This window comes from Haliaeetus albicilla, chromosome 12 (assembly GCF_947461875.1).
Source record: "Haliaeetus albicilla chromosome 12, bHalAlb1.1, whole genome shotgun sequence".
Lineage (NCBI taxonomy): Eukaryota > Metazoa > Chordata > Aves > Accipitriformes > Accipitridae > Haliaeetus > Haliaeetus albicilla.
The window spans coordinates 42278428-42305557 of record NC_091494.1 but is presented as its reverse complement, the minus strand read 5'-3'; the positions used below and the strand labels follow the sequence as shown (position 1 = coordinate 42305557).

Sequence of the window (27130 nt, the reverse complement as noted above, 5' to 3'; positions counted from 1 at the left end):
CATCTGGTCGCCTCCTCGCTTTGCGGGATGCTTTGTGCATCGTTGCTCTCTTGAGGCGCTGAGTGGAGGGCACGGGGGGACGGTGGCCCTGGTGCCAGTCGGTGCTGGCTGGTGCCGCAGCCGGTCCTGATACTGGATCGACCCGCGGCGGAGGGGGCTGGTGCCTGCCAAGGACAAAAAGGGATCAGACTTTAATATTTGCAGAAGGTTTTGAGACACGGTGTATGGTGCAAAGTACAAATTGCTTCAGCCACAACAGCAAAGAACTGTTTGGCCGGGTTGTTCCCGATCGGCTGGTCGTGTTGACACTCGGCTGGCAAATGGCCCATGTGCCCAGGCATGTGGTGGGCCAGGGCTGGGCTGACCGAGCGGTGGGCTGGGGCTGGCCCAGTGTATGCCATCTGGTTTTGTGCTGAATGAGGGTCTCAGTGGTTCCCTTGTACTGGTGAGATGCTGGTTGGGCTCATCCCAGTCCCACTGTTGCTAAGGTTTGACTCCATGTACAGAGAATGCGGTTGTCCTGGAGCCCAGGAGAGACCTGTCGTCCATGGAGGACTCGCGTTTTCCTGCACTCTCTAAATACACCAAAACCACAGTGTTTGCTGCCAGGGCTGGGCTCTTGCTGGAGCGGGACAGGAGTGAGCAGCCCCTTGTACAAGCAAACCTGGGCTGTGCATGTCTCGGCTGCTGGGGGGCCGGGCATGCTGGGGAAGGGGGACCCACCGCCGGGTGGGATTAGGGCTGTGGCTGCTCACCCCCAGATCCCCAGTGGGTTCCCAGGTTCGTCCTTGCCGGGAGCCACCACCTCCACCTTGGGCAGCCCTGGGAGCATTGCACCATCTCCTCCCACACGTTGTCCTGGGGTCCAGGGCTGGTGTCCGCTTCCCATTGCATTTCCCATCCCTGGAGTTGCTGTTTTGTCACTTAAAACTCCAGGTATGTTTTTATGGGCTGTACATCTGGGGCTTTGAGTTACCCCAGGCACTGCTCTGCTTTTTCTGGGATGGGATGAGGGATGCTGCTTCCCTTTGGAGAGCCCCTGTGGGTTTTCAGGGGGGCTCCCAGCCACCGCTGGCTGTGTGACCTGCCAGGGCTGAGTCCTGAGACGGGAGCAGCTCAGAGACACACGGCTCATGGCTTTCAGTTTATGAACAGTTCCATGTAGGCTGAAAGCCTCCTGGGAAGCTGTGACCTGCCATGCTGGAAGTAAGAGCTTCTTAACTCAGCCCTTATAAATAGCTGACAGAGCTCGACTCTCCCTGAAAGCTTGCTCTGGTCCAGAGACGATGCTTTTAGTTGAGCGGTAACGCTGGCTCCTCTCCTAGAAGACACTCCTGCAGCTCCCACGTGTGTGTCTGGCTCCAGCCACGCTGGGGCTTTTGCTGAGGCAGGACACTGCCCTTCCTCCCAGGAAAAGCACCGTGGGTGTGTGGCTCGATGAATTCTGCATTTGAAAAGAAGAATTAGAGGAAGAGACAACGCGGAGCTGGGATCCTTTGGCCGTGGGCAGCCGTTCTTGGGACTGACCTGTGGCATTTGCAGCGGCTGCGTGCCACGGCTCTGCCCTCGCTGCCCAGCTCGCCTGCGCAGGGCAGGGCTGCCCGTGCCTGGCTCCACCACCGAGGTTGAACTGGTCCAGTAGTTTTGAGGCAAATATCGACCTAGGGCTTAGCTCCGTTTGCAGCTGCGTGTCCTGTCACCTGGACTGAGTCCCAGGGCTCTGTCTTTCCACTGCCCCGCTGCTGGGGGCGAGGGATGCAGGTGCTCTGTGCTTGGCTTTGGGCTGTACACACAGCTGGGAGAGCACTGGGTGAAGCTCCTGGCTGTACCTGTGCTGTTTAAATTCCCATCTCTGTTATTAGTGCAGCATCTCTCATCTCCACCTGTTCCCTTCAATATCTGGACTGTGAATCGGGTCAAGATGAGGGACCTTTCCTGGTCCCATCGTCTCTGGCTCCTTTGTCCCATCCCTGTGGTCAGGCTAAGGGCTGGGGTGGCTGATGGCAGAGTGGGTTGCGGGCAGGGCTGCCCCTGGGTGCTGGGGTCCCGCTGCTGCTTGTCCTTGTTTCCCTTCATGCTACACAAGGCGTGCATGTTTGTCCAAGTGTCTTGGAGGAAGATCTGCTCACCTACAGCTCCCCGAAGATGGGCACCAGGGGTACTCCAGGAGCACCCATGGGTCTGGCTGCAGACGCGTCCCTGCTGGTGGGGTGCCACCTGCCCCAGCCCTGGGGTGTCCCCCCCAAGCTCGGTGCCTCAAGCCCCCTCCCCATGTCTTGTCTTTGCAGGAGACGTGCTCTTCCAGATGGCAGAAGTCCACAGGCAGATCCAGAACCAGCTGGAGGAGATGGTGAGTGCCCCAGCCTGGGCATGCTGGGCTCTCTGCCTGGCCACGGGCTCTGCTGGTGTTGCAGCCGAGCAAAATGGTTTTCCATGTCTTGTCCGGGTGACACCAGCCCCTCTGAAGTGGATTTGCTGAGCTGCAAAGGGTCTGGTCTCCTTGGGCATCTGCTTCTGCTGGGTCCTCTTCTGAGTGTCTGTCTGTCCCTTGCTGCTGTCAGCCTCTGCTCTGTACAGACCCTCTCCCCTGCCTGCCCCAGTGCTCCCCAGTGCCATCCAGTGCTCCCCGGGCAGGGTTTGCCAGCCCTCACCAAGGAATCGTGTTTTTTCTTTCTGCCTGCAGCTCAAGTCCTTCCACAACGAGCTCTTGACGCAGCTGGAGCAGAAGGTGGAGCTGGACTCCCGGTACCTGAGTGTGAGTTACAGACTCGTGTAGTCCGGCAGCACAAACATTGGCTCGGGCATCTCCGCCTTTCCCATTCCTGCTGCCCGGCTCCCCGCTTGGGCACGGTTGTGCCCAGACACTGCTCGTGCCCCTGGTTACAGATGGGTCCCCGACCATCACACACATCACCACGCACAGAACAGCATTTTCCCCAATGTCAGACTATTGCAGCCCCTGTTTGCTCTCTGGGCCGTGGGGAACCTGCTTCTCCCAAAGGCCAGGGGGGTCTGCTTGCTTCTGCCACCCCTCGACAGCAGGAGCTGCGGCCGAGGCAGGGATTCAGCTTTGGCTGCTCAGAGCTTTCTCCTGTTGCATCCAGGCTGCACTGAAAAAATACCAGACGGAGCAAAGGAGCAAGGGGGACTCGCTCGACAAGTGCCAGGCAGAGCTGAAGAAACTTCGGAAGAAGAGCCAAGGCAGCAAAAACCCCCAGAAATACTCTGACAAGGAGCTGCAGGTAGGACCCCGGGCACAGCGGGGGGGGACGAGCATCCCGTGCCGGGCAGCGGATGCTTGGTACCACATGCTAGAGGTGGCCCGGCTCTTGCAAGCCTTTTGATAAAGGCTTGCTGTTTTCTTTAGAGGAAAGGGAGCGTGGTGGGGTGTGGGAAGTGTGGATAGGGAGGGGGCGGCAGCCTGTGATGGGAGCGGGTTGGTCTCATGGCCACCCCGGGGGAGGACGGTGCAGAGGGGGAGGCTGCAGATGTTGTGCCGGGAGGTGCGGTGGTGACTAACCCCGCTTAGTCCCCTGCTCCTGGTGCTTTTTATTTTTTTTTTTTGCTTAATGAATGAACCCAAAAAGATCATTAACTTCTGTTGCGCCCAGATCCATCTTCCCCTGGATGGTGTTTTGCTTAAATATTTTCTGTGCCTGCTGCCGGGGTGCCCCTTCCCCCAGCCTGCCGGGGCGGCGGCGCGGGCCGGGGGCGGCTGCGGTGAATCACCGTGGTGTGATCGCGGTGTGGGCTCCCTCGCCGACCACGCGCCGTTTGCTAATCGGGTCCCGGCTGCGCGGGGCTGGGGTCCCTCACAGCACCCACCTGGATGGTTTGTGCTGCGGGGTGGGCGCGTGTCGGAGGTTGAGGTGTTGGGATTGCCTACAGGGAGGGAGTTGGGGTCAGAATTTCACTGAAGAGCATCCAGGGAGCATCCCTGGCTGGTGCCGGCTGAGCCGGGGCCGTGAGCAGGACGTGCCGGCGGGCTGTGGCACACGGTTACCGATGCATTCACAGCAGGAGTTTCGTGTCTTCTGAAGTCTGCAACCTTTGGTTCGAGCTTTGCCCAGACCACGGCTGAACATGGCAAACTTTAACAAATAATTGATGTACCTACCTGCAAATCTGCTCTGCCTGAAGGTCCTCATGCTGCTACTCGAGTTAATGCTCTGCCTGAGTTAAGGCAATGGTAATCTGCTGCTACTCGAGTTAAGGCTGCTGAATGATTGCAGCACTAGTAGTACTTTGGGTAGTACCTTGAAAAGGGGAAGATGACCCCTGAAGCCAGAAATTACCTAGTCTTGTCTCTGAGGCATGAGAGTATGCGTTATGTTGGGACCAGGATCTGTTACTTTGGATACCATGGGCCCGTAACGTGTCAAAATGATCCGTGTCTGCTGAAGGGGATCTTAAATGTCGGTGGCACTTCACTCCCCAGGGCTGTGTACAGGGTGGCATTTAAAGTAATCGGCAGATCGTTACCGTGAAGGTTGTGCTGGGGAAGTGACATTCTTAATTGCACTAAAATTTGGGAAATCAGTCATTCTCTCAGTGGCATGAATCAGAATAAGCACTGAAAGAGAAAAACGCACCCGTAGTCATCCACCCCGGCTCAGCGTGCAGCTCCCGTGCTGAGCCGGAGCGCGATGCCCTGAGCTCATGCTCGTTTGCAGCCCCCGTCCGCTGAGACCATGCTGAGCTGCTTGCAGGTGGCACGGCTGGCTGGAGCGTCGCTGGAAGGTGTCGATGCAGCCCGAGTCGGGTGTCCTGCCCGTTGAGGCCAGGGCTGGCGCGTTCTTGAGAGCTGAGCAGCCTAAACCACTTCTGAGCGGTGGCATCTCCGCAAGCCCTTGCTCTGAAATTCCTGCTGAGCAAGAAAAACCCTGTTAGGCACCGAGGCTTGGCGTGGGGAAACTCGGGGATTAAACCTGCTTTGTTATCCCCCACCTGCAAAAGCTGCTGATAGGGACAACAGGGCGAAATTGCTGCCAGAGCCAGCCCTCTCCTGCCTAACCCCCCCCGGGCTGCTGCCACGCAGGGATCTCTATCCCACACCCAGAGTCAGAGGAGGAGAAAATCCAGCCCGGTGATCCGTTTATATAGCTGGGAGAGAGCGATGGTTTGATCCTCCTGCTGTGATGTGGCGGGGATGGGGTAGTCCTGTTAGTGCGGCCGCTTTGGGCAGGGAAACAGGATCAGGCTTTCATTCTCTTAATCTTTCAGCAGTAAGTATTTAGGAAGCGCTTATCTCTGAAAAAGCCTTATGATGGCTTTTGAGCTTAAAGAGCTATGAGACTGCTCAACTGCTTACTTCTTTTTTTCCCCCTAGATCAAAATATGGAGTTAAATGGCTGAATTCAGCCAAGAGGGCAGTTTTCCCTCTGTTCTCTGCTGGCTTCGGTCCTGGTATTCCCTTTCAACAGAAACAGAGGGTATTTTGGGCCACCTTTGATGCTCTTTTTACCATTGCCTGGGCATCAGAGGGTGGGGGGATTGCTGCAAGGGTGGGTCCAGCCTAGAGCTATGCAAGTGTTGGTACCAGCCTGAGCCTTGTGTGGGGCTTAGTGAAGCCAGGCTTAGTGAACCAGGAGCATCAGCAGAGCTGCTGGTGTCGCACCGTGGACCTTTGCTCCACAAAAAAAAAAACTTTCTAAACTGGTTTATAATGGAGAACCACGCAGTTTTCCCTGGGGAGCTGCTGCATGCAGTTTGGTTTGTTTAGCTGGCCCAGAGCCACCCCTGCGGCCGGCTTGTAAAACCCCCAGTGACCTCCGAGGAGGCTGCTGAAGGTACCTCGTGATGCTGGGGGGAAGCTGAAGACTTCATTAGGCTGGTGCCTGGGGACCACAGATGGATCAGACAACAGCTGGATGGACCTCTTCTAATGGGCTGTTGCAGATTACTTTTCTCATAATGGGAGAAGCTGCTGTTGATGGAAATGTCCTGGTAGCTGCATCAGTCATCTCCTTCAATAAAGCAATAACATCTTACTCTTCTTTTGAAGACTCATCCACTTAAGCTACTGTAGCCGTTGGCAGCTGGGAGTCTGATGCTCTGTCATCATCTCTCTTCATATTTAATGCTATGGGAGGCAAAACTGCTCCTTTCTGCCTTTTCAACACATGTGGAGTGACCACATCTTGTCATCGGCTGCAAGTGAGATGGGTGGGTGAGACGAGTGTGGTGGGAGAGGCAGTGCTGTCCTCCTTCGGGGAGCTTCAGGATGTGGTTTCTGTAACATCGTCTTGTTCTGCCGAGGTGAGAGGAGATTTGGGGCTGTTTGGGCTCTGGTTTGCTGGGTGGCAGAGGACAACCCTCACCTGGGCCAGGGTACCAGCATGGCTCAGGCTCTATCCTCTGCTAGATTGATCAGAAAGCCCAGTAAAACAGCCCAAACATCTCACCTGTGACTCTTCAGTTCAGATTTTCCCCCTTCCTAAAGCAGAAATAAATGCTGATATTCAGCAGGCACTGCACATAAGTAATGATCTTGTGGCTGGTGAGCAGTAGCTTTGGGCACATGGGGCTTGAGGAGTTCTGCTTGGGATAAGGAAGCGGTGCGATGCTCATGGACACTTGCAGGAGGCATCTCCTGAGCTGCGTCAGCCACTTGTTGCATGGAGAGAGCTGATCCAGGGTTGTCTGCAAGTCCCACATCATCTGGCCACTGTCTCTTCTGCTTGTTTTGTGGGGTTTAATAGATGAGGACGGGCATCACAGAATTAAAATGGTTGAGGATTTGAAACACCTTGTGGTTTGCAGTAAAGACAACTTGTGTAGCTTAAAAGCAGCTCAAAGTGTAATTAGGCTGCAGGAGTGATTTTCCACCTCCAAAGCTTTGTCTGTCATGGTCAAGGGAGATGCTGTGGTTGTGGGTTGTTACTGCTGAATGTCGCAATAAAGCCAGGCTTTTTATTCCTTATGAATCAGTCCAGACCTTTTGTTATACACGAGGAATGAAAGCTGAGACAGCTAACTACCTCAAATGTCTCATCTTAGTTATGTAGTTACTGAGATTTTTTTTTTACCTGTGTTGAAAACCAGGAGAATAACCCAATTCCATTCACTTCACGTCTTTTATGAAGAGGAATGAAAACAATATTAAGATTAAACAATCACCAAGGAAGCTAAACTGCTGTAATTTCATTAAACGCTGGTTATGATCAAGCTATGAAATCAAGGTCACGATGGGTTTAGGACCTTGATTGAATCAGCAGCTCAACAATGAAGTTACGTTGGTTCAAACTATTTATCAAATCTTATTAGCACTATGAACAATTGGATTTCTCCATTGGGCTGAGACGAAGCTGACTGTAATTCATCCTAAATAGCGAAGCTGAAGCCGGCTGTTTGCAGTGAGAGGCTGTGCCTGACCCGGGCAAAAGGGCTTTCAGCGCGGCTGTGCCGGTGAGCAGCCACACCAGTAAATCCAGAGGGGCAGAGGGAGCTCCCTGCTCGTCCCAGCCCCTGCAAAACCAGGGCTTTACTGAGCCGGGCACACTGGGCTGTGGAGGCTGAGCTCAGCTCCTGCCTAGATATGTCTTCTGTCCACACCTACACCTGCTCCTAGGGGAATATTTTAAGCATTAAATACCACTGTGCCAAATAACCCGGGGGGGTTTATAAACTTTTGTAATTGAAACCTCATTTTGATATTCCCATCAGGAGAAATAATTTTAGGTATAGGTCAAGAAGCTCTAACTGATAAGGAGTTTGCACAAACCAGGTTAGAAGGGCTTATGTAAAAGTCAAATAGGGAAGAATTATGTAAAAGCTCGGTGGTTCCAGGTAACTCTCTCCAGGTTTTATCGTGCTTTAAGCTGAGTTAGGGTGTGTGTCCAAACCCAGCAAATACAGTCAGCGGGTGCAGGGAGGGGAAGCGGTTGTGAAACACTTGGTAGGAGATGCATCAGGCCTGGGGCTGAGCTGCTCTGGTCGTGGGCAGCGTGTCGGTGTCCTTCTTGCCATGGCCAGGTCGGGACCGAGAGGGATCCCCGCTCGGGAATTACCAACCTGAGCGCTCGTGTAGCTTCGCAGCATGACCTGCTTGTGTCTTGGGACCTTACTGAAGAGCTCATGCCGTGTGGTATTTTTTTGTCTCTGTTTACTCTGTAATCAGCCGTGAACTCGCGTGCCGGTGACATTGGCCCCTCTTACCGTGGGCATAGCCCCGCGTGTCTGGGGAGGCTTTGGCTGCTGGTGGGGTTTCAGCACACCTTGCTCTGGCAAGGCACTGCACCTCTTCTCTCCAGACACGGTGCCACAAGAGCCATACGCTGAAGTGGCTTTTTCAGACTTTGTGGTCTGTGAGTGCTTATGAAAGAGGCAGCACCGAGAGGAGGAAAGTCTCCGTCTCCTCTTTCTGGTGGCTGCGGCCGGGTGGGTTTGCTCAGCTGCCGGGGCTGGCTGGCGGCATCCCTCCCGCCCTGGGTGAGCTGCAGGCTCTGGCACAAAGCGCGGTTTCCTGAAACCGGCTCTACAAATCTGTAAGCAGCTGCTACAAATATGCAAAATGAAGTCTTAAACTTCTTTTCCTCTGGGCTGAGATACCTCAAATGCCTCTTCTGGAAAGCTGGTCCCTTGGTTCCTGTGCCGGCACAGGTCAGGGCCGTGTCTGATGAGTATTTTGGTACCAAACCTTGTGCATAGAGCCATTGATCTGGGGTGTCCCTGTATTAGGGGAACGTTTTAAACAGTTGATCACGAAACCCCTGCACAGCTGGCTGGAGAAAGCACTTGCCTGCTGTTTTGCTCTCTGTAAATTTTATGTAACATCACATGTGTGCGTGGATGGTGCTTTATAGGAGCAGTGAAAGGATGAGGCTGATGCCCCGATGAACAGATGTGTGAGACAGGCAATATAATGAGGGGAGACAGCCCTTCTTGGGGGAGGAAGGGGAGACCGGCATCCTTGGAGCAGGGCGGCTGTCCCACCATCCAACAGTGGACAGCTGTGGCAACGTGGGGTCCCCCGGCTCTGCGGGGGTGCTTTGTCCTTGTAAAAGGCAGTGCAATGTGTTTTGGCTCCCATGGTGACCCGCATATGGGCGTTCTCTGCTGCAGGAGAGGGTTTGGGCTGTTGATTTATTTGCCTTACTACAAGAGAGGTTAGGTCACCTCAGGCTTGTTTCCGAGCTCCAGTCTCCTTCCTGACCATGCTCTGCTGGGAAGAGCTGCTGATACCCCAGGGCTTGAATACGGCATCGCTCTGTCTGGCTAAACAAACCGACCGACCTCCCTCTCCATCTGTAACACGCTTGGGCCATGATGGAGGCTGGAGGGAGCCGGGAGGGGACAGCATCTCCCCCGAGGCTGCTCCAGGGTCCACCGGCTTCACACAAGGAGCAAATCCTGGGAATGAGGAAAAGCTGTCTTCTTCCCCAGGAGCTGTCAGGGCTCAGGATCCCCAGGCTTCTTGTTTTCCTCAGTTTGGCTATATGCCGTGGTAGGGTTTCAGCTCTTTCTCCTTGAGACTATTCAACAGCTTAGATGCTCTTCCTCTGTTAATCAGCCTAACTTCTTTCTTATTTTATCCCATTACTTTCTAATTATTCTCCCTTGCGGTTCCCTAAATAAATCCTCCCTTCTCTTGGTCTTTACTCCTTCCAGGTATTTCAGCCTGCCGCATTGGTCCAGCACAGCTTGCAGAGCTCTCTCCCTTCCCCTCTCTTTTCCCCACTGCTCTGTGCCGCTGATCCTGACCTGTCCCTCCCTGGGATGAGAGCCCGGTGCTTGGAGCCAGCATGGAGGCACGGTCCCCTCCCTGTTCGGCATCTTTCCTGGTGCCGGTTAGAATCATGCCCACTGCATGCTCCTCTGCGGTGTCACTGGCTTTCTGGTCTCAAAACTCCTTGCTGTGCCCACTGTGGTTAGCTGGTGACCTCTGAAAGGCAGCTTTGCTGCCTTCTGCCTGCTGTTGGTTCCCTCTTGTCCCTGTGGCCGGTCCTTTGCTCAGCCTGTTACTGGCAGCAGCAGACGCATCTGATCGCAGATAAAGATCTGTAATGATGATTTCTGCAGTCGTGCTCAGCGTGGTGGTGATTAGCATTGCCCTTGGCTCATATTCCTGACTGGTTTGCACGTTCTTTGCTTGGATAGAACGGTTTGAACTAATTTTTTTCCAGTAAGGATGGGTGGTTATTAAAGGCTCGACTGAAGTTCGGTATTGATGTTGCTGTTTCACCTGTGCTAACTACACTGATGGCAGCGTGCGCTTGAAAAGAACTCGGGTCTTGACATTTCTCGGTTGCTTCTTCATCTTCACACACCTCTAGCTGTCAGCTTTGGAGTGGCATTGGGAAGATGTCAGCGTAAGCAGCAGGGCCTTTGTGTGCCCTGGCTTTTCTGTGCTGGGGATGACAGCAGCTGTTTGAGCCAGGGACTTCTCAGCATCTTGTTTCCTCTTTCATGTTTTCTTGTTCCTAATTTACTGTCTGACCCGTCGGGGTAACTTGGTCTGGCTTCTGAATGGAGATTGCCAAGCTTTGCTCCAGCATCGCTCGTCTCCCCCGGGAATCGGGAAGCCGGGACGGGTTGAACCGGCAGGTCCCTGGCTGAGCCACCACCGCCTCTGCAGCCGGGGCTGCCAGGACCGGGCTCCCCCTCCCCAGGATTGCTGCTTCCCTGGACCAGGCAGGAGCCCCCGCTCTGCTGGCTCCCGCTCCTGAGCCACGACAGCATCTTAAACCAAACCTTTTGCCCGGCTGTGCTCGGCGCCGCCGCGTGCTGACATTGCTAATTAGGTCAGCGGCTCCCGGTGAATTGAAGTGGATGCATTCGGGAGGCGGGGGGAGGAACGGGGGAGTTATTTGAGGCCTCTCCAACCTAGAAACCCAGAAAAGGTTTCTGGAGCTGTTGGGTGGCTCCGGCGTGTGCTCTGGCTTTTGGCACGGCCAAGAGCACCGCGAGCGCCGCCCTGGCCGGCTCCCTGCCTCCTCGGGTGCTCGGGTCACAAATGAGGGGGTTTTTTCCCTCCTTGAAACTGGGAATTTTATTTAGACAATGCTTAAAATCTGAATTTGAAGCCGACAACCTAAATCGAGGTCTGAATTTAAAATGCAGCGCTCGAGCGGTACGTGCTTGTCAGTGAGGTCTTGGCAGGGATGCTGCCGAGCCACGGAGACCGAGCGCGCCGAGGCCGGGGGGGAAGCACCGTCCCCTGGCCCTTATGCCAGTTGTCAGGTCATGCCAAGCTGAGAAATGCATTTGGCTGGGGTTCAAAATGCAGGGTGGCTGCAGGATCCCCCTGCCTCATCCCCAGGGAAAGGAGATGTGACCTGCGGCTGTGAGCCCGATGGTGCTGACGGGCACCTGGCTGCAGGTAAAGCACCGCTCACTGATTAAAGGCAGTGCTTCTCCTTGGCGTACAGTAGTGAGATCTTGCATTGTGCTTTGCATGTTACTTTTTTTCCTGTGCATCTGGCATATTTAACAAGGTTTTCATTTAAATTGTCTTTCCAGGCATCGTTTGAAAGCCCATTGTCATTTTGAGCAAATCCAAAATGAAAGCTATCTAGTGAACAAGAAGTGTTGCTCGCCATTTTGTAATGTAATAACGTGTAAAAATCAAGGCTCTGAATAAATCAATGGCACATCAAGCATATTTACATAAAGTATATAAAGCGCTGAGAATACTAAATTTAGAGCATAGGCTCTCTGCTTGCAAATCGACATGTTCTAACTGGCTGTAGCCATTAAGACCAGCCTTTCTTTAGCAAACAATTAAAAGTACACTTGCAAAACAAGATTGAAATCAGAGATGTAAATAGGGCTTTAACTTGCGTCTTTAAATCATGATTAAAACTAAAAATCTAACATTGCTAAGGTAAGGAAGAATTTCCTGTGTTGCGGTGTATGGTGTTTATGGGACTGGAGCTGAGCCTTGCCCCCCCGCCCCACCGTACCTGGGGCATGGCTGCGTCTGACCTGGGGAAACCTGAATCGCGGTGGGATGGTCCTTGTGCTACTGAACTAAATTAGCTGGCGGTGGACTCATTTCACTCCTCACCTTCTCGCTCTTGATGGCCCAGTTAGTAAATTAAGCAGGATGAGTTTAGGGTGTTGGGAGCTGCGTTTGTTCCTGCACTCCTGCTATTTCAGGTGCTGTCATGGTTGTGCTTCCTTCCAGAAATGGGGTTCTGCAGGAGGGCGAGCATCGTCCTGCTGCTTCCCTCGGGAGAGAAGGGAAGGAAACTTTTTCGGGAGCTGCCTGTAGCGCAGGGCTGTGGGGACAGCGCGGCTCGGTCTGTCCCGGGCATAGCAGGGCTGCGATGGAGGGGTCGGGGCACCGGACCCTGGGGGAGCTGGGGGCTCTCCGGGCTGGTGCTGGGGCGTCTTTCCCTCCTGGCTCCCCATCCTCGCTGCCAGGCTGATGCCTCTGGGCTCTGTCCCTTTGCTGTTCCCGGGGCTAATAATACCCAGGAGGAGGCGGCGTGCTGCCGGCAGCGTCTCTGTCCCAAGCCCACTCCGGGGAGCGATGCTTTCCCCGCTCACGCCGAGCGCGTCCTCCCACGGCCGCCTGCTCCCGCCTGCCGGCACGTGCCCAGGGCTGCTGCTGCCTCTTCCCTGTGCCATGCCGGCCCCGGCACCTCTGTGCCTGCTGCTGGCACAGCCCCGCTGCCTGCCGGCTTCCCCGATGCCCTCCCCTATACCCCTGCCAGCCCCCATCCAGCTCAGCTCTCCCTGCAGCTTCTGCTTGGGGGTGATGCAAATACCGCCGTTATTTCTGCTTCTGTGCCCAGTGACATCAGCTCAGTTACCTTCATTTATTTCTGTTCCTAAACGCAGGTGTTTGCACTGGATTTTCTCATTTGGGGGGAAAAAAAAATTCTTCTTGAAGCAGGGTTGATGGTTGCAAACTGGGTTTTTATTCATTTCTCACCGACTCCCTTTCCCCCACCTGTGTTGGTGCATGTGGGGAGACCCAAAACCTGCTGGGTCCGGCGCAAGCTCTGCGCAGGGTTTGCTCTTGAGGGAGGGTGCTCTGAGCAGGGTGACAGCAGTAGGAGCTCCAGCTCTGAAATGAGCCTCCTTTGAAGTCTGGGACGACGCCTAATCTTGCTGCTTTTGTTGAGGTTTGTTCCATTTTATGCGTCTGCTAATAAATATTGTAGCATGCTAAAAATAACTGTTAAACATGAAGAAAGAAGTAAAGCTGCTTTGGGCCCTGAATTTCCAGTTTAATTCCCTTCTCAGGGAAGCTCGGACTTTCTGAAACAGGTTTAGCAGCGCCTGGGCTGCACGGTTGGTTGTGGCTCTTCAGTGCGGTGCTGCCGTGCCAGGGAAGAGCCGGTGCCAAGGAGGTGTTGCAGGGCAGGACAGGGATGGGCAAAAGAGATGCTCCTCTTAGAGGCTTGGTGGCTGCTCTCCCAGTGCCACACCAAGGGTGGAAGCTCCTTGCGGAGGATCTGGAGGCATCCCGAGAGGATTGAGGAAGGAGAAAGCGGCCGGGTCGGGGAGCTGGGGAACATCTCATGCCCTCTGTGCTCAGGGATGCCAATGGTGTGGCCGATCCGCAGCCCTGCGGTCCCAGGCGTTGCTCTCGAGCCCTCCCGCGTGCCACATTCACATCACAGGGATCAGCCTGAGCGGCCGGATTACCCCAGCCCAGCCCCATGTGCCTCTTCCGTGCCCTGTACGGTGCCGGCAAAGCCCCGCGTGGCACAGCCGTGCTGGCAGAGGTCACGTAGGTAGAGCAGGAGCCCGTGCCAGCGGAGGAGCCTCCCGCTGCTGTGTCTGCGGCATCTCTGCCCGGCGCTGGCAGGGTCCCCGGCATCCGCGCAGCCCCGTCGTGCGGCATCGAGGAACGGCTGTGCCGGCAGTCCCCTTTCTGCTTGTGGCCGGGCAGGGAGTGCTGTGCCAGCGTGCAACGCTGCCCTGCCCTGGCACCGTCCCCGAGTCCCCTGCACCGCTCACCGCACGGCTGACTGGCAAACGCAAACCGAAAGCCGGTAGTTTGAGCGTTGCTGATGGTTGTGTGTGTTGGAGGGGTTCACGTGCTGTCCCTGCTGCGGCCCACCGGCTCTCAGCAGCGTGGCCCTGCCCGTCCTCGCGGGCAGCGATGGGATTCGGCAAAGACGCCGGCAGCGGCGGAGGTGCCGGAGGCGTTCAGCCCGGGCCGGGTTTCGTGGTGGTTTGTGCGCTGCGGTGCCTGGCAGGGACGAGCAGGGGGCTGTGGGGGCTGTTGCCAGCCCCAGGCGATCGGGGCGACCCTCCTCGGCCTCCGCCACCGCCGGTGCGATTGCCGCGGCTCGGGCGCCCGTTTGGTGAGAGGGCGGCAGCACGCGGTACAGCTCGTCCCGCCGCCCGCGCGGCTCCCAGCCCACGTGCTGAGTCAGCGCCTCTGCGTGGCGGGGGGGGTTCAATGAGTAAGGGTGGGTTGGAGGGGCCGCACAGCCACACGTGTGCGTGTCCTGGGGGGGGACGGACCCTGCGGGCACCCTGCCTGCTGGCCGCCCTCGCCAGCCCCGTGGCCGCTCCACTGACCCCTCTCCGGAGGATCCTGCGGCACACGGAGGGGCAGGGGCTCGGTGGGCAAAGCGGTGAAGGCAGCTCCTCTTTCTGTTCTAGTACATCGAAGCCATCAGCAACAAGCAAGGCGAGCTGGAAAACTACGTCTCGGATGGCTATAAGACAGCTCTCACGGAAGAGAGGAGACGGTTCTGCTTCCTGGTAGAGAAACAGTGTGCCGTAGCAAAGAGTGCTATCACCTACCATGCCAAGGTGAGTCGGCCCTGCCGGAGCTGCCGTTCTGCTGCCGCGTTCCTGCGGCTGCTGGGCTGCAGGTCCCGGCTGCACCGTCACTGGTGGATGCTCCTGTCGTGAGCTGTTGCCTATGGAACAGGCTGGTATCCTGACAGCCGCAGCTGGTGCAGCCCCTGTGGCTCGGGGGAGAGAGGCGGGAGGGAACATACCAGTGGGTGACCCATGGACAAGATGCCCTGGGAGATGCATGTGGCTCCAGGCTGGGAGAGGCAGGGCTGCACCCCAAGCTGCCCTTTGTCTGACAAGGGGCCATGTCTCCCATGGGTGCTGGTCTGCATTTCAAAGCAGCTTTTGGCTGCATGAGGTGGATGGGACCGACTGCGGTTTGCTCAAGTGCCAACGTGGTGGTGGTGACGGCAGAGCCTGGCAGCGCATCCCGCTGTCTGGCGGTGCCAGCCCCTCCGTGGTGCGACTTCACCTGCTCAGGAGAGCTCGTGGTAGATGGATGGGGCTGAGTTCACCTCTCCCGCATGCCGTGGTCACCGAGGTCTGGGGGCTCTGCCCCAGCAGAGGTTTGTCAGGTTCTTCATGCATCAGCTCGTGATTTGCAAAAGCAGAAGAAATGCAAAGCAGCAATATTCCTGCTCGGAGTCAGAGCAGCGCTGCCTGCCTGGCAGAGCTCACTCCGACCCTCGCCTTACCCTCTGGCCTTGGCAAAGGCAGGGATTAAACCAGAGATTAAATTGCTGCTTCAAAGCCCCTTTTGCCCATTCCCAGGCAGCCCACATTGCCTGGGCTGGGGGCTGGAGCTGCTGCCTGCCAGCCTGGGGAGCAGCAGCCCCCTGCGCTGGTCCAGAGCGGAATCCATCCGGATGAGGGCTGGGAACGCTGGTGCTGCTCCCGCAGCCTTTTGCTCCTGTTCTGGTTGTTCCCCACCGCCACCCCGTCGCTCACAGCACCCATCTGTCACCGCCGCACTTGGCACCGGGGAGCAGGAGAAGGAGTTTGGATTAGTCAGCTCTGTCCTCGTGCTGTGCTGCGGACCGGATCGATGCTTGGCATATGCAAACTCCTGTAGTACAGGAGGGGAAAAAAAAAATCCTCCCCAGGGGTTGGTGGGGGGGGGGAGATCAGCAGGCATGAGGGTGCCGGCACCCGCAGCATGGCTGCGGCATGGTGAAACCAAAAACTTCTTGCAGCAGCACATGGAGGGTGATGCTGCAAGAGGGACTCTGCAGGTGGCTCATCCAGAGCGCGGTGGGCGTACGTGTGATGTGGGCGCCTGGCCCCGCACCAGCCTGGCAGCCAGCGTGGGCCTTGCCGGCTAAAAACGCCGTCCTGCTGCTGCCTGCAGCTCCCGGAGGATGCCGGCGGCAGCCGAAGTCTGGGTGGCGAGGCTGCGCCTCAGCTGGAACCAGTGGCCGATAGTGGGGAAACGTTCTGGGGCTTTGAAATTGGCTTTAGAGGTTTTTTTGATACATGGGGACCAAGTTGTCTCCAGATGAGACCGGACGCAAAGCCGCGCAGAGGTGTTGGGTCACCCTCTGCTGTGGGGTGAGCCGGTGGGTGAGTTGGCTGTCAGGGTTACCGGAGCTTCTCCTCCACTTCTCTTCACGGTGTGTTTCTCGGGGAGGTGTTTAGGCAGCTGCCTGGAGGTCAGCGTGGTGCTTGGCTGAGGAACGACCTTGGGGTAGTTTGGGACATCTCCTGCCTCGGAGAGTCACACAATGAGATGCTCACTCACACAGCATGGGTGTGTTAGGTGAATAAAGGCAAATTTAGCTCTGTCTTTTTTTAGTATTTTTTTTTTTTTCCTCCTTGGCTCGGAGCACCGCAGTGGATGGCTGCAGGTCCGGCCACGGGCAGGGAACAGCGGGGTTTAGCTGCAGGGCGGTGGGGCCAGAGGCTATCGGTGCTGAGCAGCCCTAAACAAGAAGCTGATCCCTCAGGACCTGGGTGACAGCACAGAGTACGGGCTGTGCCCTGCCAAGCCTTTGGTCAGTTTTTATTTCTCCGCTTGGTCGAGCGGTGCTGTTCCCCAAGGAGCCCAGCACCCTGCCCAGCTTCCTACGGCCCCTCTGCTCCTGGAGCTGCCCTGCACAGGATATCTCAGAATAAGCTGGGGAGATGAATTACCTTTTCCTTCCCTCCTTTCCATTTTTCATGACACCTTCCTGGCTCAGCTGCTGTCAGAGCCTGGAAGTGGTAAGTCCCTGTGTTTTATCTCATCTGTGCCATGCACAGGGGAGTCAATTGATCTTGTGGCCAGGATCAGGCCAGCTCTGGATCCGTGCAGTGCTGCCCAGGGAGGGGTGCAGAGCTGGGTGGTTTTCCTGCACCCCTGTGCCCTCACGCCTCTTTTTTCTCTGTTGCAGGGGAAGGAGATGCTGACGCAGAAGCTACCGCTGTGGCAGCAGTCCTGCTCGGATCCCAACAAGATTCCGGACCGCGCTATACAGCTCATGCAGCAGATGGCTGCCAGCAGCAATGGCACCATTATGCCCAGCCCTCTGTCTACATCCAAATCCAACCTCATCATCTCTGACCCCATCCCTGGTGCCAAACCTCTCCCTGTCCCCCCGGAGCTGGCACCTTTTGTAGGAGTAAGTATCTCTGTGGTGGAAATTGTCCTGCCCTTCTGAGCAAAGCTGGAGGGACGAGCCCGGGCCAGTGTCACCGTTGTCCTCAGCAAGTTGCCTTTTGGTGGACTGTCATTGATGCGCAGGGATGGGCAGCTCAGTGCACACACCGCCCTGGGATGCGGGAATGAGTACGGCATGGCTGATGTGGGACTGGGCAGCCTGTCCCATCCCATCCCACCTGGGATTGCTGAACTCCAGAGGGGCAGGGGCTGCAGGGCCTCCCAGGGGGGGATTTGGGGAACCCACAAGCTGGACTCGCCTGGCCAGGCTGGTCCCAGTCAGGCTGGTCCCAGAGCTGTGGGGCTGAACCAAGGTACCCCAGTAACTGCGGGAGAAGGTGCTTGGAGTGACCTGTGGGATGAAAGACCCTTCAGAAAAGGGTCTCCCCTCTGATGTGGGGGCCCGAGCTGAGCAATAGAGCTCAGGAGGGATTTATCAGGTGCAAGGCAGCTTGGTGCAGTAAAATACCATAGAGGTGACCCTGCTGCTCCCCCCAGAGCGGTTTGTCTCAGGTCAGGAACTAAACCCATCAGGCTGAAGCTCTGGTCTGCTGTGAACCACCTTCCCTGGAGCTGCATCCCGCTGCAGGAGCTGTGCTGGGATGCCCTAATGAAGACGTTCCCCGTCTTCCCCCCCCCCTCCTCTCTCCGTAGCGCATGTCGGCACAGGAGGCCATGCCAGTGATGAACGGAGTCTCAGGCCCAGACAGTGACGGGTACAACCACTGGTCTGAGATGAAGCCAGCACAGCCCAAATCTTTATCTCCTCCCCAGCCTCAGAAGCAGCTGAGTGACTCTTACTCCAATACACTCCCAGTTCGCAAAAACGTGCCACCGAAAAACAGCTACGCATCAGGTGAGGCTTTGTGTCCCCCCCTCCTCTGCTGTGGGGGCTGCCGGGGTGCCGTGGGGCTGGCTGTGCCGGGGGGGTCGCAGCCACGGTGAGCAGGGTCACCAGGGATGCTGGTGGCGGCAGGGCAGTGAGCGGCAGCATTCCTCCGGCGTCAAGTGCCGCTCGTGCTTCTGGATCTGGTGTTAGGAAACGAGCGGAGCTGGGTTCTGCCATGGGTTTTTGGCTGGGTGGGTTTCAGTGAACGGACAGCATTTCCAGGAGGAAAATATTGAGGAATCTCACGCAGGGAGACTGCTCCCTTTGCTGTGGGTGGTGGGCGATGCCAAGAGTGGCAGATCCTGCCTGGGATCCTGCTCATTAAGGGGGAAGATGGGAGTCAAACACTGAAGGTTTTATTGGTACCTGGGGTAAAATAAGCAAGGTTAGGGACCTGTCCCTACTTGTGCTTGGGTTTGGCCGCGGGGTGAAGGACTCGGGGCACTCATTGGCCTCTGTCTCTCACCAGCCGAAAACAAGACGCTGCCACGCTCCAGCTCCATGGCCGCAGGGCTCGAGAGGAACGGCAGGACGAGGGTGCAGGCCATTTTCTCTCACGCTGCCGGAGATAACAGCACCCTCCTGAGCTTCAAGGAGGGTGACCTCATCACACTGCTGGTGCCGGAGGCCAGGGACGGCTGGCATTACGGAGAGAGCGAGAAAACAAAAATGTGAGTGCCGTGGCTGTCCCCGTGAACTGCTGCACCCCGGGCGCAGCCTCTTCTGGGTCCTCCACGAATAAGTGTGAGTTTGGCTTCATCCCCTGCCTTTGCCTTTCAGGAGGGGCTGGTTTCCTTTCTCTTACACGCGGGTCCTCGACAGCGATGGCAGCGAGCGGGTCCACGCAAGGTAGGAGCATCGTGTGGGTGCCGCGCCGGGTGGGTCCCTGCACCCCTCCTAGGGCAGGTTTGTGGGCTTGGGATGGGACATGACACATGTTGTTAGGAATAACTCCCATCACAGGCGGGTGGTCGCTGGCTCGGGGGGCTTTGGCCATAGCGTCCCCTGCCACGGGTGGATGGGCAGCCTGGGCATCTCAGCCTGGGGTGGGCTGGGTGCTGATGCCTCTGCTTCGGGTCCCCCCACCCAGCCTGCAGCAAGGGAAGAGCAGCAGCACCGGCAACCTGCTGGACAAAGACGACATCGCCATCCCGCCGCCCGACTACGGCATGGCCTCCCAAGCCTTCCCAGCGCAAGGCGTCAACACCTTCAAGCAGAGGCCGTACAGCGTGGCCGTACCTGCCTTCTCCCAGGTGAGCCCACGGGGCAGCGGGGGCTTCTCCCACTTTAGGGAGGGCTTTTTACAAATGGGAGATGCTTGAGCAAAGCCCTGGGCATTAGTCCCTGCCGGAGCCCTGCGTATGGTGGCCTGGGTGTCTGCGCCATCTCTGTCCCACTTGTGGTTTTAAAGCAGAAGGGTGAAATGTGTTAAAAGCGTCTTCTCAGTCTTGGCGTGATGTAGAAGGTGTGCGGGTGCAGGAGGACTGCTCTCCAACTTGTGTTCGTTGTTTGTAGGACTACCTAATGCCCTATGGTTGTGCAATTAAAGACTATTCCAGTGGCCTCTGCCAACCACCCTCCGCTCACTACAAGCCTTACACTAGGTCGACAGCTGTAAGTCGGAATGCACGCAATGTTTCCCTTGGGATTTACGGGTAGTTGGCCGCTTTTGCCTGGTGACCCGTATGCCTTGTCCGAGAACCCATCTCCTGCTGAGCGTCTCTCCTGGGGAGAAGGGACAGGGATGCAGGGAGGCAGTGGGAGAGGAGAGCCGTGGACGGGGAGGATGGGCCGGTTTGGCTCGCCTGCACGGAACGGGCAAGGCACGGGGAGCGAGTGGCACAAAACGGCACCGTAAACCCCCAAAGGACAACACTTGCCAACTCTATGGGAGCCTCCCACCAGAAACAGGCTGTTCACAGGCAGCTGGAAGCGTTTTCTCTGGCACATGCCAATTCAAGCCAGTGACGGTCCCGTGAGGACGCTGGAGTGAGCGTGCGAGGCTGGGGCAGACCCCAGCCAGGGCTCCAGCAGTTGTCCAAAACAAGCTCAGGGCTTCTCAGTTAACGAATTGGGGAGGATGCATGTGTGGATGACTTCAGTTTAACCCAGGAGCTGCTGGTATAGCGGGGCTTCCCTGCCAGAACGAGCATGATGGGATGAGCCACATTGGCTTCCCTGGAGCTCTCGGCACATGCTGGCGGATGGGGAGAGGATGAGGAGGGGGAGAAGTGGCCACGCAGCACCCGACCCTTTGGCAGGGTGCTCCAGAGAGGCGGCAGCTCCAGCTGGGGTCTGGTCCTCTCCGCAGAGGATGGGCAAGTGTGGCCCCACTTGCTGTTTGCTGGCTTTTCCCAGCAGGGTTTGCTGCTGGATTTGGGGTTTTGTGATTGGGAGCGTTCCTGGGATGGTGGGAACTTGGGTCTCTGATCCCTGGTGCATGGCCAGCTCAGAGACCAGCAGCTCCCAGTCCTTCCTGGAGCGGTCCTGTGTTTGCCATGAAGAGCAGAGCTGCTCTGTGGCCGTATCCCAGGGCAGGTCCTCACCCAGGGAGCAGTGTCCTTGAGGGGTGTCCTCTCAGCCTGGTCCCCCTCTGCTCCTTGGACCAGTGCAGTCCTTCCCCGCTGTAAAGGCCATTCAGTGCCGGCTGAAGGAGAAAATGGTCCAAAACCCTGTGGGTTTCTGGTGGGAGTTAACACAGACAAACACCTCTTTCCACAGAACATTTCACTGATGTGTCTCAGACTTGTTTGATCCCTTTTCGAGTCTCGCATCTCGAAAGTGGCCGGAGCTCTGTACCACAGTGGGGCTGGGCAGAGCAGACTGGGGCTCTCCCTTGTCTTGCCAGATAAAGTCCTGCTCTGAAGAAAGTGGTGCAGCTGTACTCCCTGCTGTCTAAACCCCATTTTGAATCATCTCCATAACTCCCTTTCCTCTCCAAATGCATCGGCTCTCGGCCCCAGCATCCCTGGGTCCCGATGCACTTTGGTCTGTTCGTGTGACCCTCCGGCGGTACCTGAACAGGCACAGCCCACGTCCCCCACCCCTCACCGTGCTTCCTTCCCTCCTCTCCGCAGGGTCTCGATGACTACGGGACGAGGTCCGTCAGCAGGTAAGACTTGAACCTTCCTGTTGCGTTACCTGAAAGCGAACTGTTGGTGTTGGCTCTGGGCGAAGCCGTGGTGCCGTGTCCCCGTGGGGGTCCCTGTGTGGGCTCCCCGGGGGGACAGGCGGTGGCTGGGACGGGGTTGTGTGGCGGAGGGGACGCGGTGTGGGTCTCGTCTGTCAGCACGGAGGGACCCAGCGTCTCCTGGGGAGGACGGGTCCCAGGGCCAGCCCCTGCTGTCCCTGACCTCGCACCCCTTGCACTTTTCCAGCAAGAGTCCGCGTCTCCCCAGCCTCCTCTCTGGGGCTTGTGCCCGGATAGTGAGGCCACGGAGAGCGCACGCTCTCAGGGTCTTTTCCCTGGCACCTTCTCCCACCCAGCAGCTCCTCCGTCCCCGTTCCCTCTGCCTTGGAGCTTGCCCCATCTTGCTTTTGGGTTTAAACCCCAAACCCACAGGCACGGGCTGCGAGCAAAGCGGTGACGGGCCAGGGGTCAAGCTCACCGCGGCGGGGGTGCTGCTGCTGGTCCCCGTGGCACCGTGCCGGGGAGCTGGGCTCCTGGGCACGGTGCTGCCTCGTGGCGCGCGCCGGTGATCCCGGCCACTCTGGCAGTCTCCTGTGCTTTGTTCCGCAGCGGCAGTGGCAGTTTGGTATCAACGGTGTGAGGACACCTTGGCTAGCGGCGGCCCCTTGCTGCTTGGAAGAGCTTTCTGCTTCTTTCCCCCCTTTTTTTCTTTCCCCTTCGTTTCTCTTTCTCTACTTCTTTTGGATTTTAAACTCTTGTGATCTTCAAGGAAACCATGGTGCTTCTCCGCCCCTCCCTGGTGTTCACAGTGCCCTTGTTTCTGAAGCCTTTTCAGAGCAGAAACTGCCCATCGGTCTGTGCTCGCTTTGAAGCAGCCTGGATGCAGTTTACACTTTAGTGGGACCTAGTTTTTGTACTCCTGTGTGAATGTTAGCGATGCACTATCCCTCTTCTGGGGCTGCACGCCAGCCGCCTCGCACGAGCCTGGACAAAACCTCCCAGACTGGAACAAAATATGCATGGTCTCTGGTGTCCGTACTGTTACCGAGCATCCGGGATGCCCGTGCCCGGGATGCCGTTCCCGCGGGGGGCAGCGGCCCCGCGCCTCCCCCCTCGGCCTGATCCGCTTCCATCCAACCACCCGCCGCGGTGGCTTTGGGAGAAGCGGATAGCGCAGAGCTCCCGCTCCAGGGAAAGGGCTGCTTCTCGGCTGGGGGTCCTGCTGGCTGTGGGCGCAGCCAGCAGCCCCCCTGGAAGGGTTACTCCTGGTTGTTTTATAAATATATATATATATTTTTTGTAGCAAGGTATTGTTACCTCACGTTAGCGCTGGGGGCTGGTGCGGAGCCGTCAGAGGACGTGCTCGAGTCCCTAAACCGGGCTTGAGCGAGGCAGCCCCCGTGCTGTGCCGGGGGGGCTCGGCAGCACCCGGGGGTCTCCCACCCCGGTGTTGGGTTGGCGCTCGGGGTCCCGCTCCCACAGCTGAGCCCGGCCGTAGCCCTTCCAGTGCTCGTGGCCGTCTCCACCGCAGAGCTGTACACGCTTTCTTTTTCTGATGTGATTTTTAAAACCTCTTACATTGCCTGTTTACTAGGACATTGCTGGCAATACAGACACACACACAGAAAAGTTTTTGTTTTATATACTTGCCTATGGGCATATTGTAACAAGACCCTCCTGCATCGATGTCCTAATTTTGCTAAAGATTTTTAACCCAGGATATTTCATGCTGAATGAATGACTGTAGAGGGGGAAAAAAAACCACCCAGCCTAGCAAAGCCTGTATGGAGATTGTAAAGTGCTGAAAAACCTTTTTTAACAGTCAGAGAGAAATGTGCCCTGTACTGAGTTATTGTTTGAATAAAAGTTTTATTTATTGCATTGAGCTGGGCCTCGGTGTCTTTTTCGGCTGCTGTGCCTGTGTGCTGCCCATCGCCGCCTGCATCGCCCATTGCACATTGCCATGCCTTTTTTTTTTTCTTTTTCCCTTCTCCATCCCCTCAGCATTTATGTAGCCATGGGAGACCCTGGGTACTGCCTGCTTGCGCTCAGCCCCTGCAGACTTTAAACAGCTTTGCTGAGCGGGAGCAGCTAAAACTGTTTAAGGGCCGGATCCCTCCTCTGTGTGTGTATTCAGGGGATGATGCTGCTGCTGCTTGCTGCATGCTGAGGCTGTAGCTGCGCTTTCCTGGCCCGGCGGTGGTGGGAAAGCGGCGATGGCCGGGGCTGGGGGGGAAGGAAGCCGCCCCCCTCCCTTCCGTAGCCCCCACCATGCCCGGCCTCTCCTCTCCGCAGGTGGCTCCCGGCGGCCCGGCTGGCCATGCCCTTCCTTCCCCTCCTCGCAGGGAGCCGGCGGGCAGCACCAGCAACTCAATAAACACAACTTTTCCTCCTTTTTCTTCTTTTTCCTCCTGCTTCCTCTGCCCGGAGGCGCTGCATGCGGTGCAGCCGGCGGGCTCGGTGGGCTCTTGCACCGGGGTGGCCGCTGGCTCGTAGCCCGGTTCCTCTCCTTAACCAACACCTTCTGTTCCCATCAAGGGGTCGGAGTGCATCCCGGTGTCCTCCAACCTGCCTTCTCTTTCCCTTGCAGCCCCGATGTTGAAGTGGCCAGGTTTTGAGGTGCCCCTGTCCGTAGTTAGTAAGTTGACGGTCTCGGGGGGGGGCCGAGCCCTGGGTGTGCTGGTGCTGGGCAGCGGGTGACAGCCGTGGGGCTGTGTGGGGATGGTGCCACCGCTCTGCTTCCCCCCTGCACCCGGCCGAGCGCGTCCCCTCCCTTGGTCACCGCTTGTCCCCCGTCCCAGTGGCGGGAGCTCCCGGTCTAATCGCTCTGCATCTGCACGGCTCCTCGCACCACCGCAATGCCGAGCAGCCTGCTGGGGCTGCCGCGCTTTCCCCGGGGATGCTGAGCTGCTGCTCCTGCTCCTGCTGCTTCCCCTGCTCCCCATAACCAGTCTCTTTGGTTGTAGGTCTCCGGTGTCTGCTGTCCCACCAGCGCCTAGTCGCTGCATCGCCATCCCCAGCCCTCTCCCATGGGACAGAGCAGATCCGCACTAATGTCAAGTTTTTTGAGCAGCTTCTTTTGCTTGTAGACCGCCCTAGGGAAGCGTCTCGGGAGCCTCCTTGTCCTGACCCCAGCCGTGGCCCCAGGGCAGGGATGGAGGAGTTGTCCCAGGAGCAGAGACCCCCTCTCACTGGTATTGCAGAGCCCGGGAGAGCCCCTTCCCTGTTTCTCTTTGATCTGTGAGCTGGTTTTCCTGCGGCTGCCAGAGCTGTGGGCTCCAGTCCCAATGGCTCTTCTCTGCCAGAGCAAAAATAGTTAAATATTAAGCCCTGGTGACTCATCAAAGCAACCTTTCCTCTCCCTCCAGTCCTGAGAATCTATTTTGGCATCCTGGAGGGAAAAGTGATCTTAGAATCTGCATTAATTAGGTGGGAAATTAATTACCCTATTTTTAAGCAAAAGCCATTTATCTTTTGAGGAAAGCAAAAGCGTGCTTGGAGAGGTGAGGGATGGTGGGGGAGAGGGGCCGGGGGAGGCAGCGAGTGCCCTTCCCGGGGGGCTGAGGGGACCGAGCCTCTTCCTCCTGCGGCGTGCGGGGCTGTGGCAGTGCCAGGGGCCAAGCAGGTCTCGCTGCCGCAGGTTACGTGGCCATTGCTTCTGTTGCAGAAAGGCGAGGGTTTGTGCAGCTCCCTGGGGAGGGCTGGGGGCTGGCCAGGCAGCAGGTTTAGACCCAATGGCTCAGGGCAGCCCAGGGTGGCTGTGCACCGCCGGCAGCCGACAGTACCCCCGTGGCTGCCTGCACCCCACGGGAGTTACCTCCTGCCCGTAGCCGGCAAGTGCCGGTGGCAGCGGGACGGCGCTGGGGATGCCCCAGGTAGGTAAAGCCTAGCTGAGCCCAGCTGTCACGGCTCTGGCTGTGGGACATTGCCGTTCCTCAGGATGGCTGAGGCCGGCTTGCCGGGAGCTGAGCTCCTCCTGCGCAGCCAGCTCATCTGTGTGTCCTTCCTCTCCCCGTGCTCTGCCTCTCCATCATTTGGCTTCTCCAAAGGCTTCCCAGCCAGCACGGCACGGAGCTGCAAGCTCTGCTCTTGCCCGGGTATCCCCGCGCTTCCCTTGGCAGATGGGATGTAGGAGCTGTAACCCCCCATAGCAGCGAGGTGCAGAGCCGGGTGATCTCGAGGTGCTCCCACATGTGGGAATGGCTCGAGCCCGGGCTGGAGCAGCTTTTCCAGCCCTGGCCCCCCCCCTCCCCTCCTTGGCAGTCCCAGCTTTAGGCTGGCTGGAAAGCAAGGTAGGAGAACATCCAGCATGCAGCAGCCCTTGCCGGCTCATGTCTTACATCCACCACTGCTTTAACTGTGAGAGAAGTGGATGAGCGAGGGGCAGCTCAGCCCAAGGGCTCTGCAGGGCAGAGCAGCTCCAGCTTAACCCCTTCCCAAATCCTGCTGAACCCGGGCAGGTGGAGGGGACAGGGCTGGCGGCTCCGGGCTCCCTGATCGCCCCGCTCGGGCTTGGGTTTAGCCTTGAAATGTGCCCAGCGCAGCCTCTGCAGCCAGCGGAGCCACCTCGGCTCTGCAGCCAAAGCTTTTTGAGGTCTCACCTGATTGTCGCTTGCCGTGCCGGTGCCCTGTCCTCGCAGGCCCCGCTGCCGCCATCCCTCCTGCTAAACTCTGCCTTCCTCTTTCTCTGCAGAAACCCCTTTGCCAACGTCCAGCTGAAGCCAACGGTGACGAACGACCGCTCAGCTCCGCTCATCAGCTGATCCGGCAGCGCTGGCACCTGCCGTGCCGTGCGGCACTCGCCACCTCCTCCTCACCGCTGCATGTCCGGCTTTCCAGGACTTCATTTTTAGGCAGAGTTTATTTAATCCTGCTGCTTTGAAAGCCAAAGGCTAAAGCTAGTGCCCTAGTTCTCTCTTCTCTAGACCCAGCTTATTCCTCTCGGTGGCAGAGGGTTAAACCGCTGCCGTGTAGCCCGTCCTTTGACTGTGCAGAATTAGCACGATGGCAGCCCCCCACCACGCGCTCCCAGCATGTCCCATAGCCAGGTTTGCTTCTAGGCTTAGCAGCAGCTTGCCATGGTTGGGAAAAAGGCCTCAGCTGGAAAACAGCTCTCCAGTGGCGAGCTGTGCTTCGGGCTCGCACAGGGTAGAGCAATGATGGCAGAGGGGAGATGCTTCTCCCACTGCCTGGCTGGGACCCCTGGGACAGGCAGGATAGCCGGGGTCCCCTGTGGAAGCCAAAGGGGTGGTGGGAGCCGTAGGCAGCTCCCAGGCCCCTGCAAGACCCCAGCTGCATGCCCCAGGATGCTGGGAAGCAGTGGGATGCTGGGAGGCAGTGGGATGCTGGCAGCGGGGTGCCGGCACTGCAGACCCCGCCGGGACGGGGACAGGGACGGCTCCGCTCCCAGAGCTCCTGCAGCGCCAGGTCTCTGTGTATAGTAGGGTATTACGGTACTGCTGTAAAATATAAGCTAGGAAAAAAAATACTTCTGGAGGTGAGGGCTCTGTTTAAGCGTGCCTTGAGGTGCCTGGGGGTGCCCAGCAGTTGAAGGGGCACCCTGCTCCCCTCAGACAGGCTCTCCCATCCAGACCTCTTGCTTGGCTCTTTGCTCTTCCTCTATTACTAGGGCTGCATGAGAGAGAGAAATAGATATAGATAAATATATATATATATATATATATACACACACACACACACACACACTTGCTAAGCTTATTGCTGGGGTGTGCGCCCACAAGCAAGCAGGCTCCTGGGCTGTTCCCAC

At 57.4% G+C, this 27130-nt stretch overlaps 1 protein-coding gene across 9 annotated transcripts in view; it reads left to right on the top strand.

Annotated features, from left to right (window-relative positions):
- Positions 1-26686, top strand: part of BAIAP2 (BAR/IMD domain containing adaptor protein 2) — a 48122-nt gene extending 21436 nt beyond the window's left edge. The window contains exons 4-17 of one of the 9 annotated variants that reach the window (XM_069799437.1): positions 2289-2350; positions 2684-2755; positions 3105-3242; positions 14569-14721; positions 17079-17306; positions 17999-18200; positions 18703-18904; positions 19014-19082; positions 19324-19486; positions 19749-19847; positions 21311-21345; positions 21979-21988; positions 23911-24001; positions 26057-26686. In XM_069799437.1, coding sequence (XP_069655538.1) covers positions 2289-2350; positions 2684-2755; positions 3105-3242; positions 14569-14721; positions 17079-17306; positions 17999-18200; positions 18703-18904; positions 19014-19082; positions 19324-19486; positions 19749-19847; positions 21311-21345; positions 21979-21988; positions 23911-24001; positions 26057-26082 — 1550 coding nt within the window. In that variant the 3' untranslated portion in view covers positions 26083-26686. Of the gene's footprint in view, positions 1-2288; positions 2351-2683; positions 2756-3104; positions 3243-14568; positions 14722-17078; positions 17307-17998; positions 18201-18702; positions 18905-19013; positions 19083-19323; positions 19487-19748; positions 19848-21310; positions 21346-21972; positions 23249-23910; positions 24002-26056 lie in introns of those variants that run through there. The other 8 variants (XM_069799430.1, XM_069799432.1, XM_069799428.1 and 5 more) reach the window with 8 other exon arrangements.
- Positions 26687-27130: the final 444 nt, after the last annotated feature.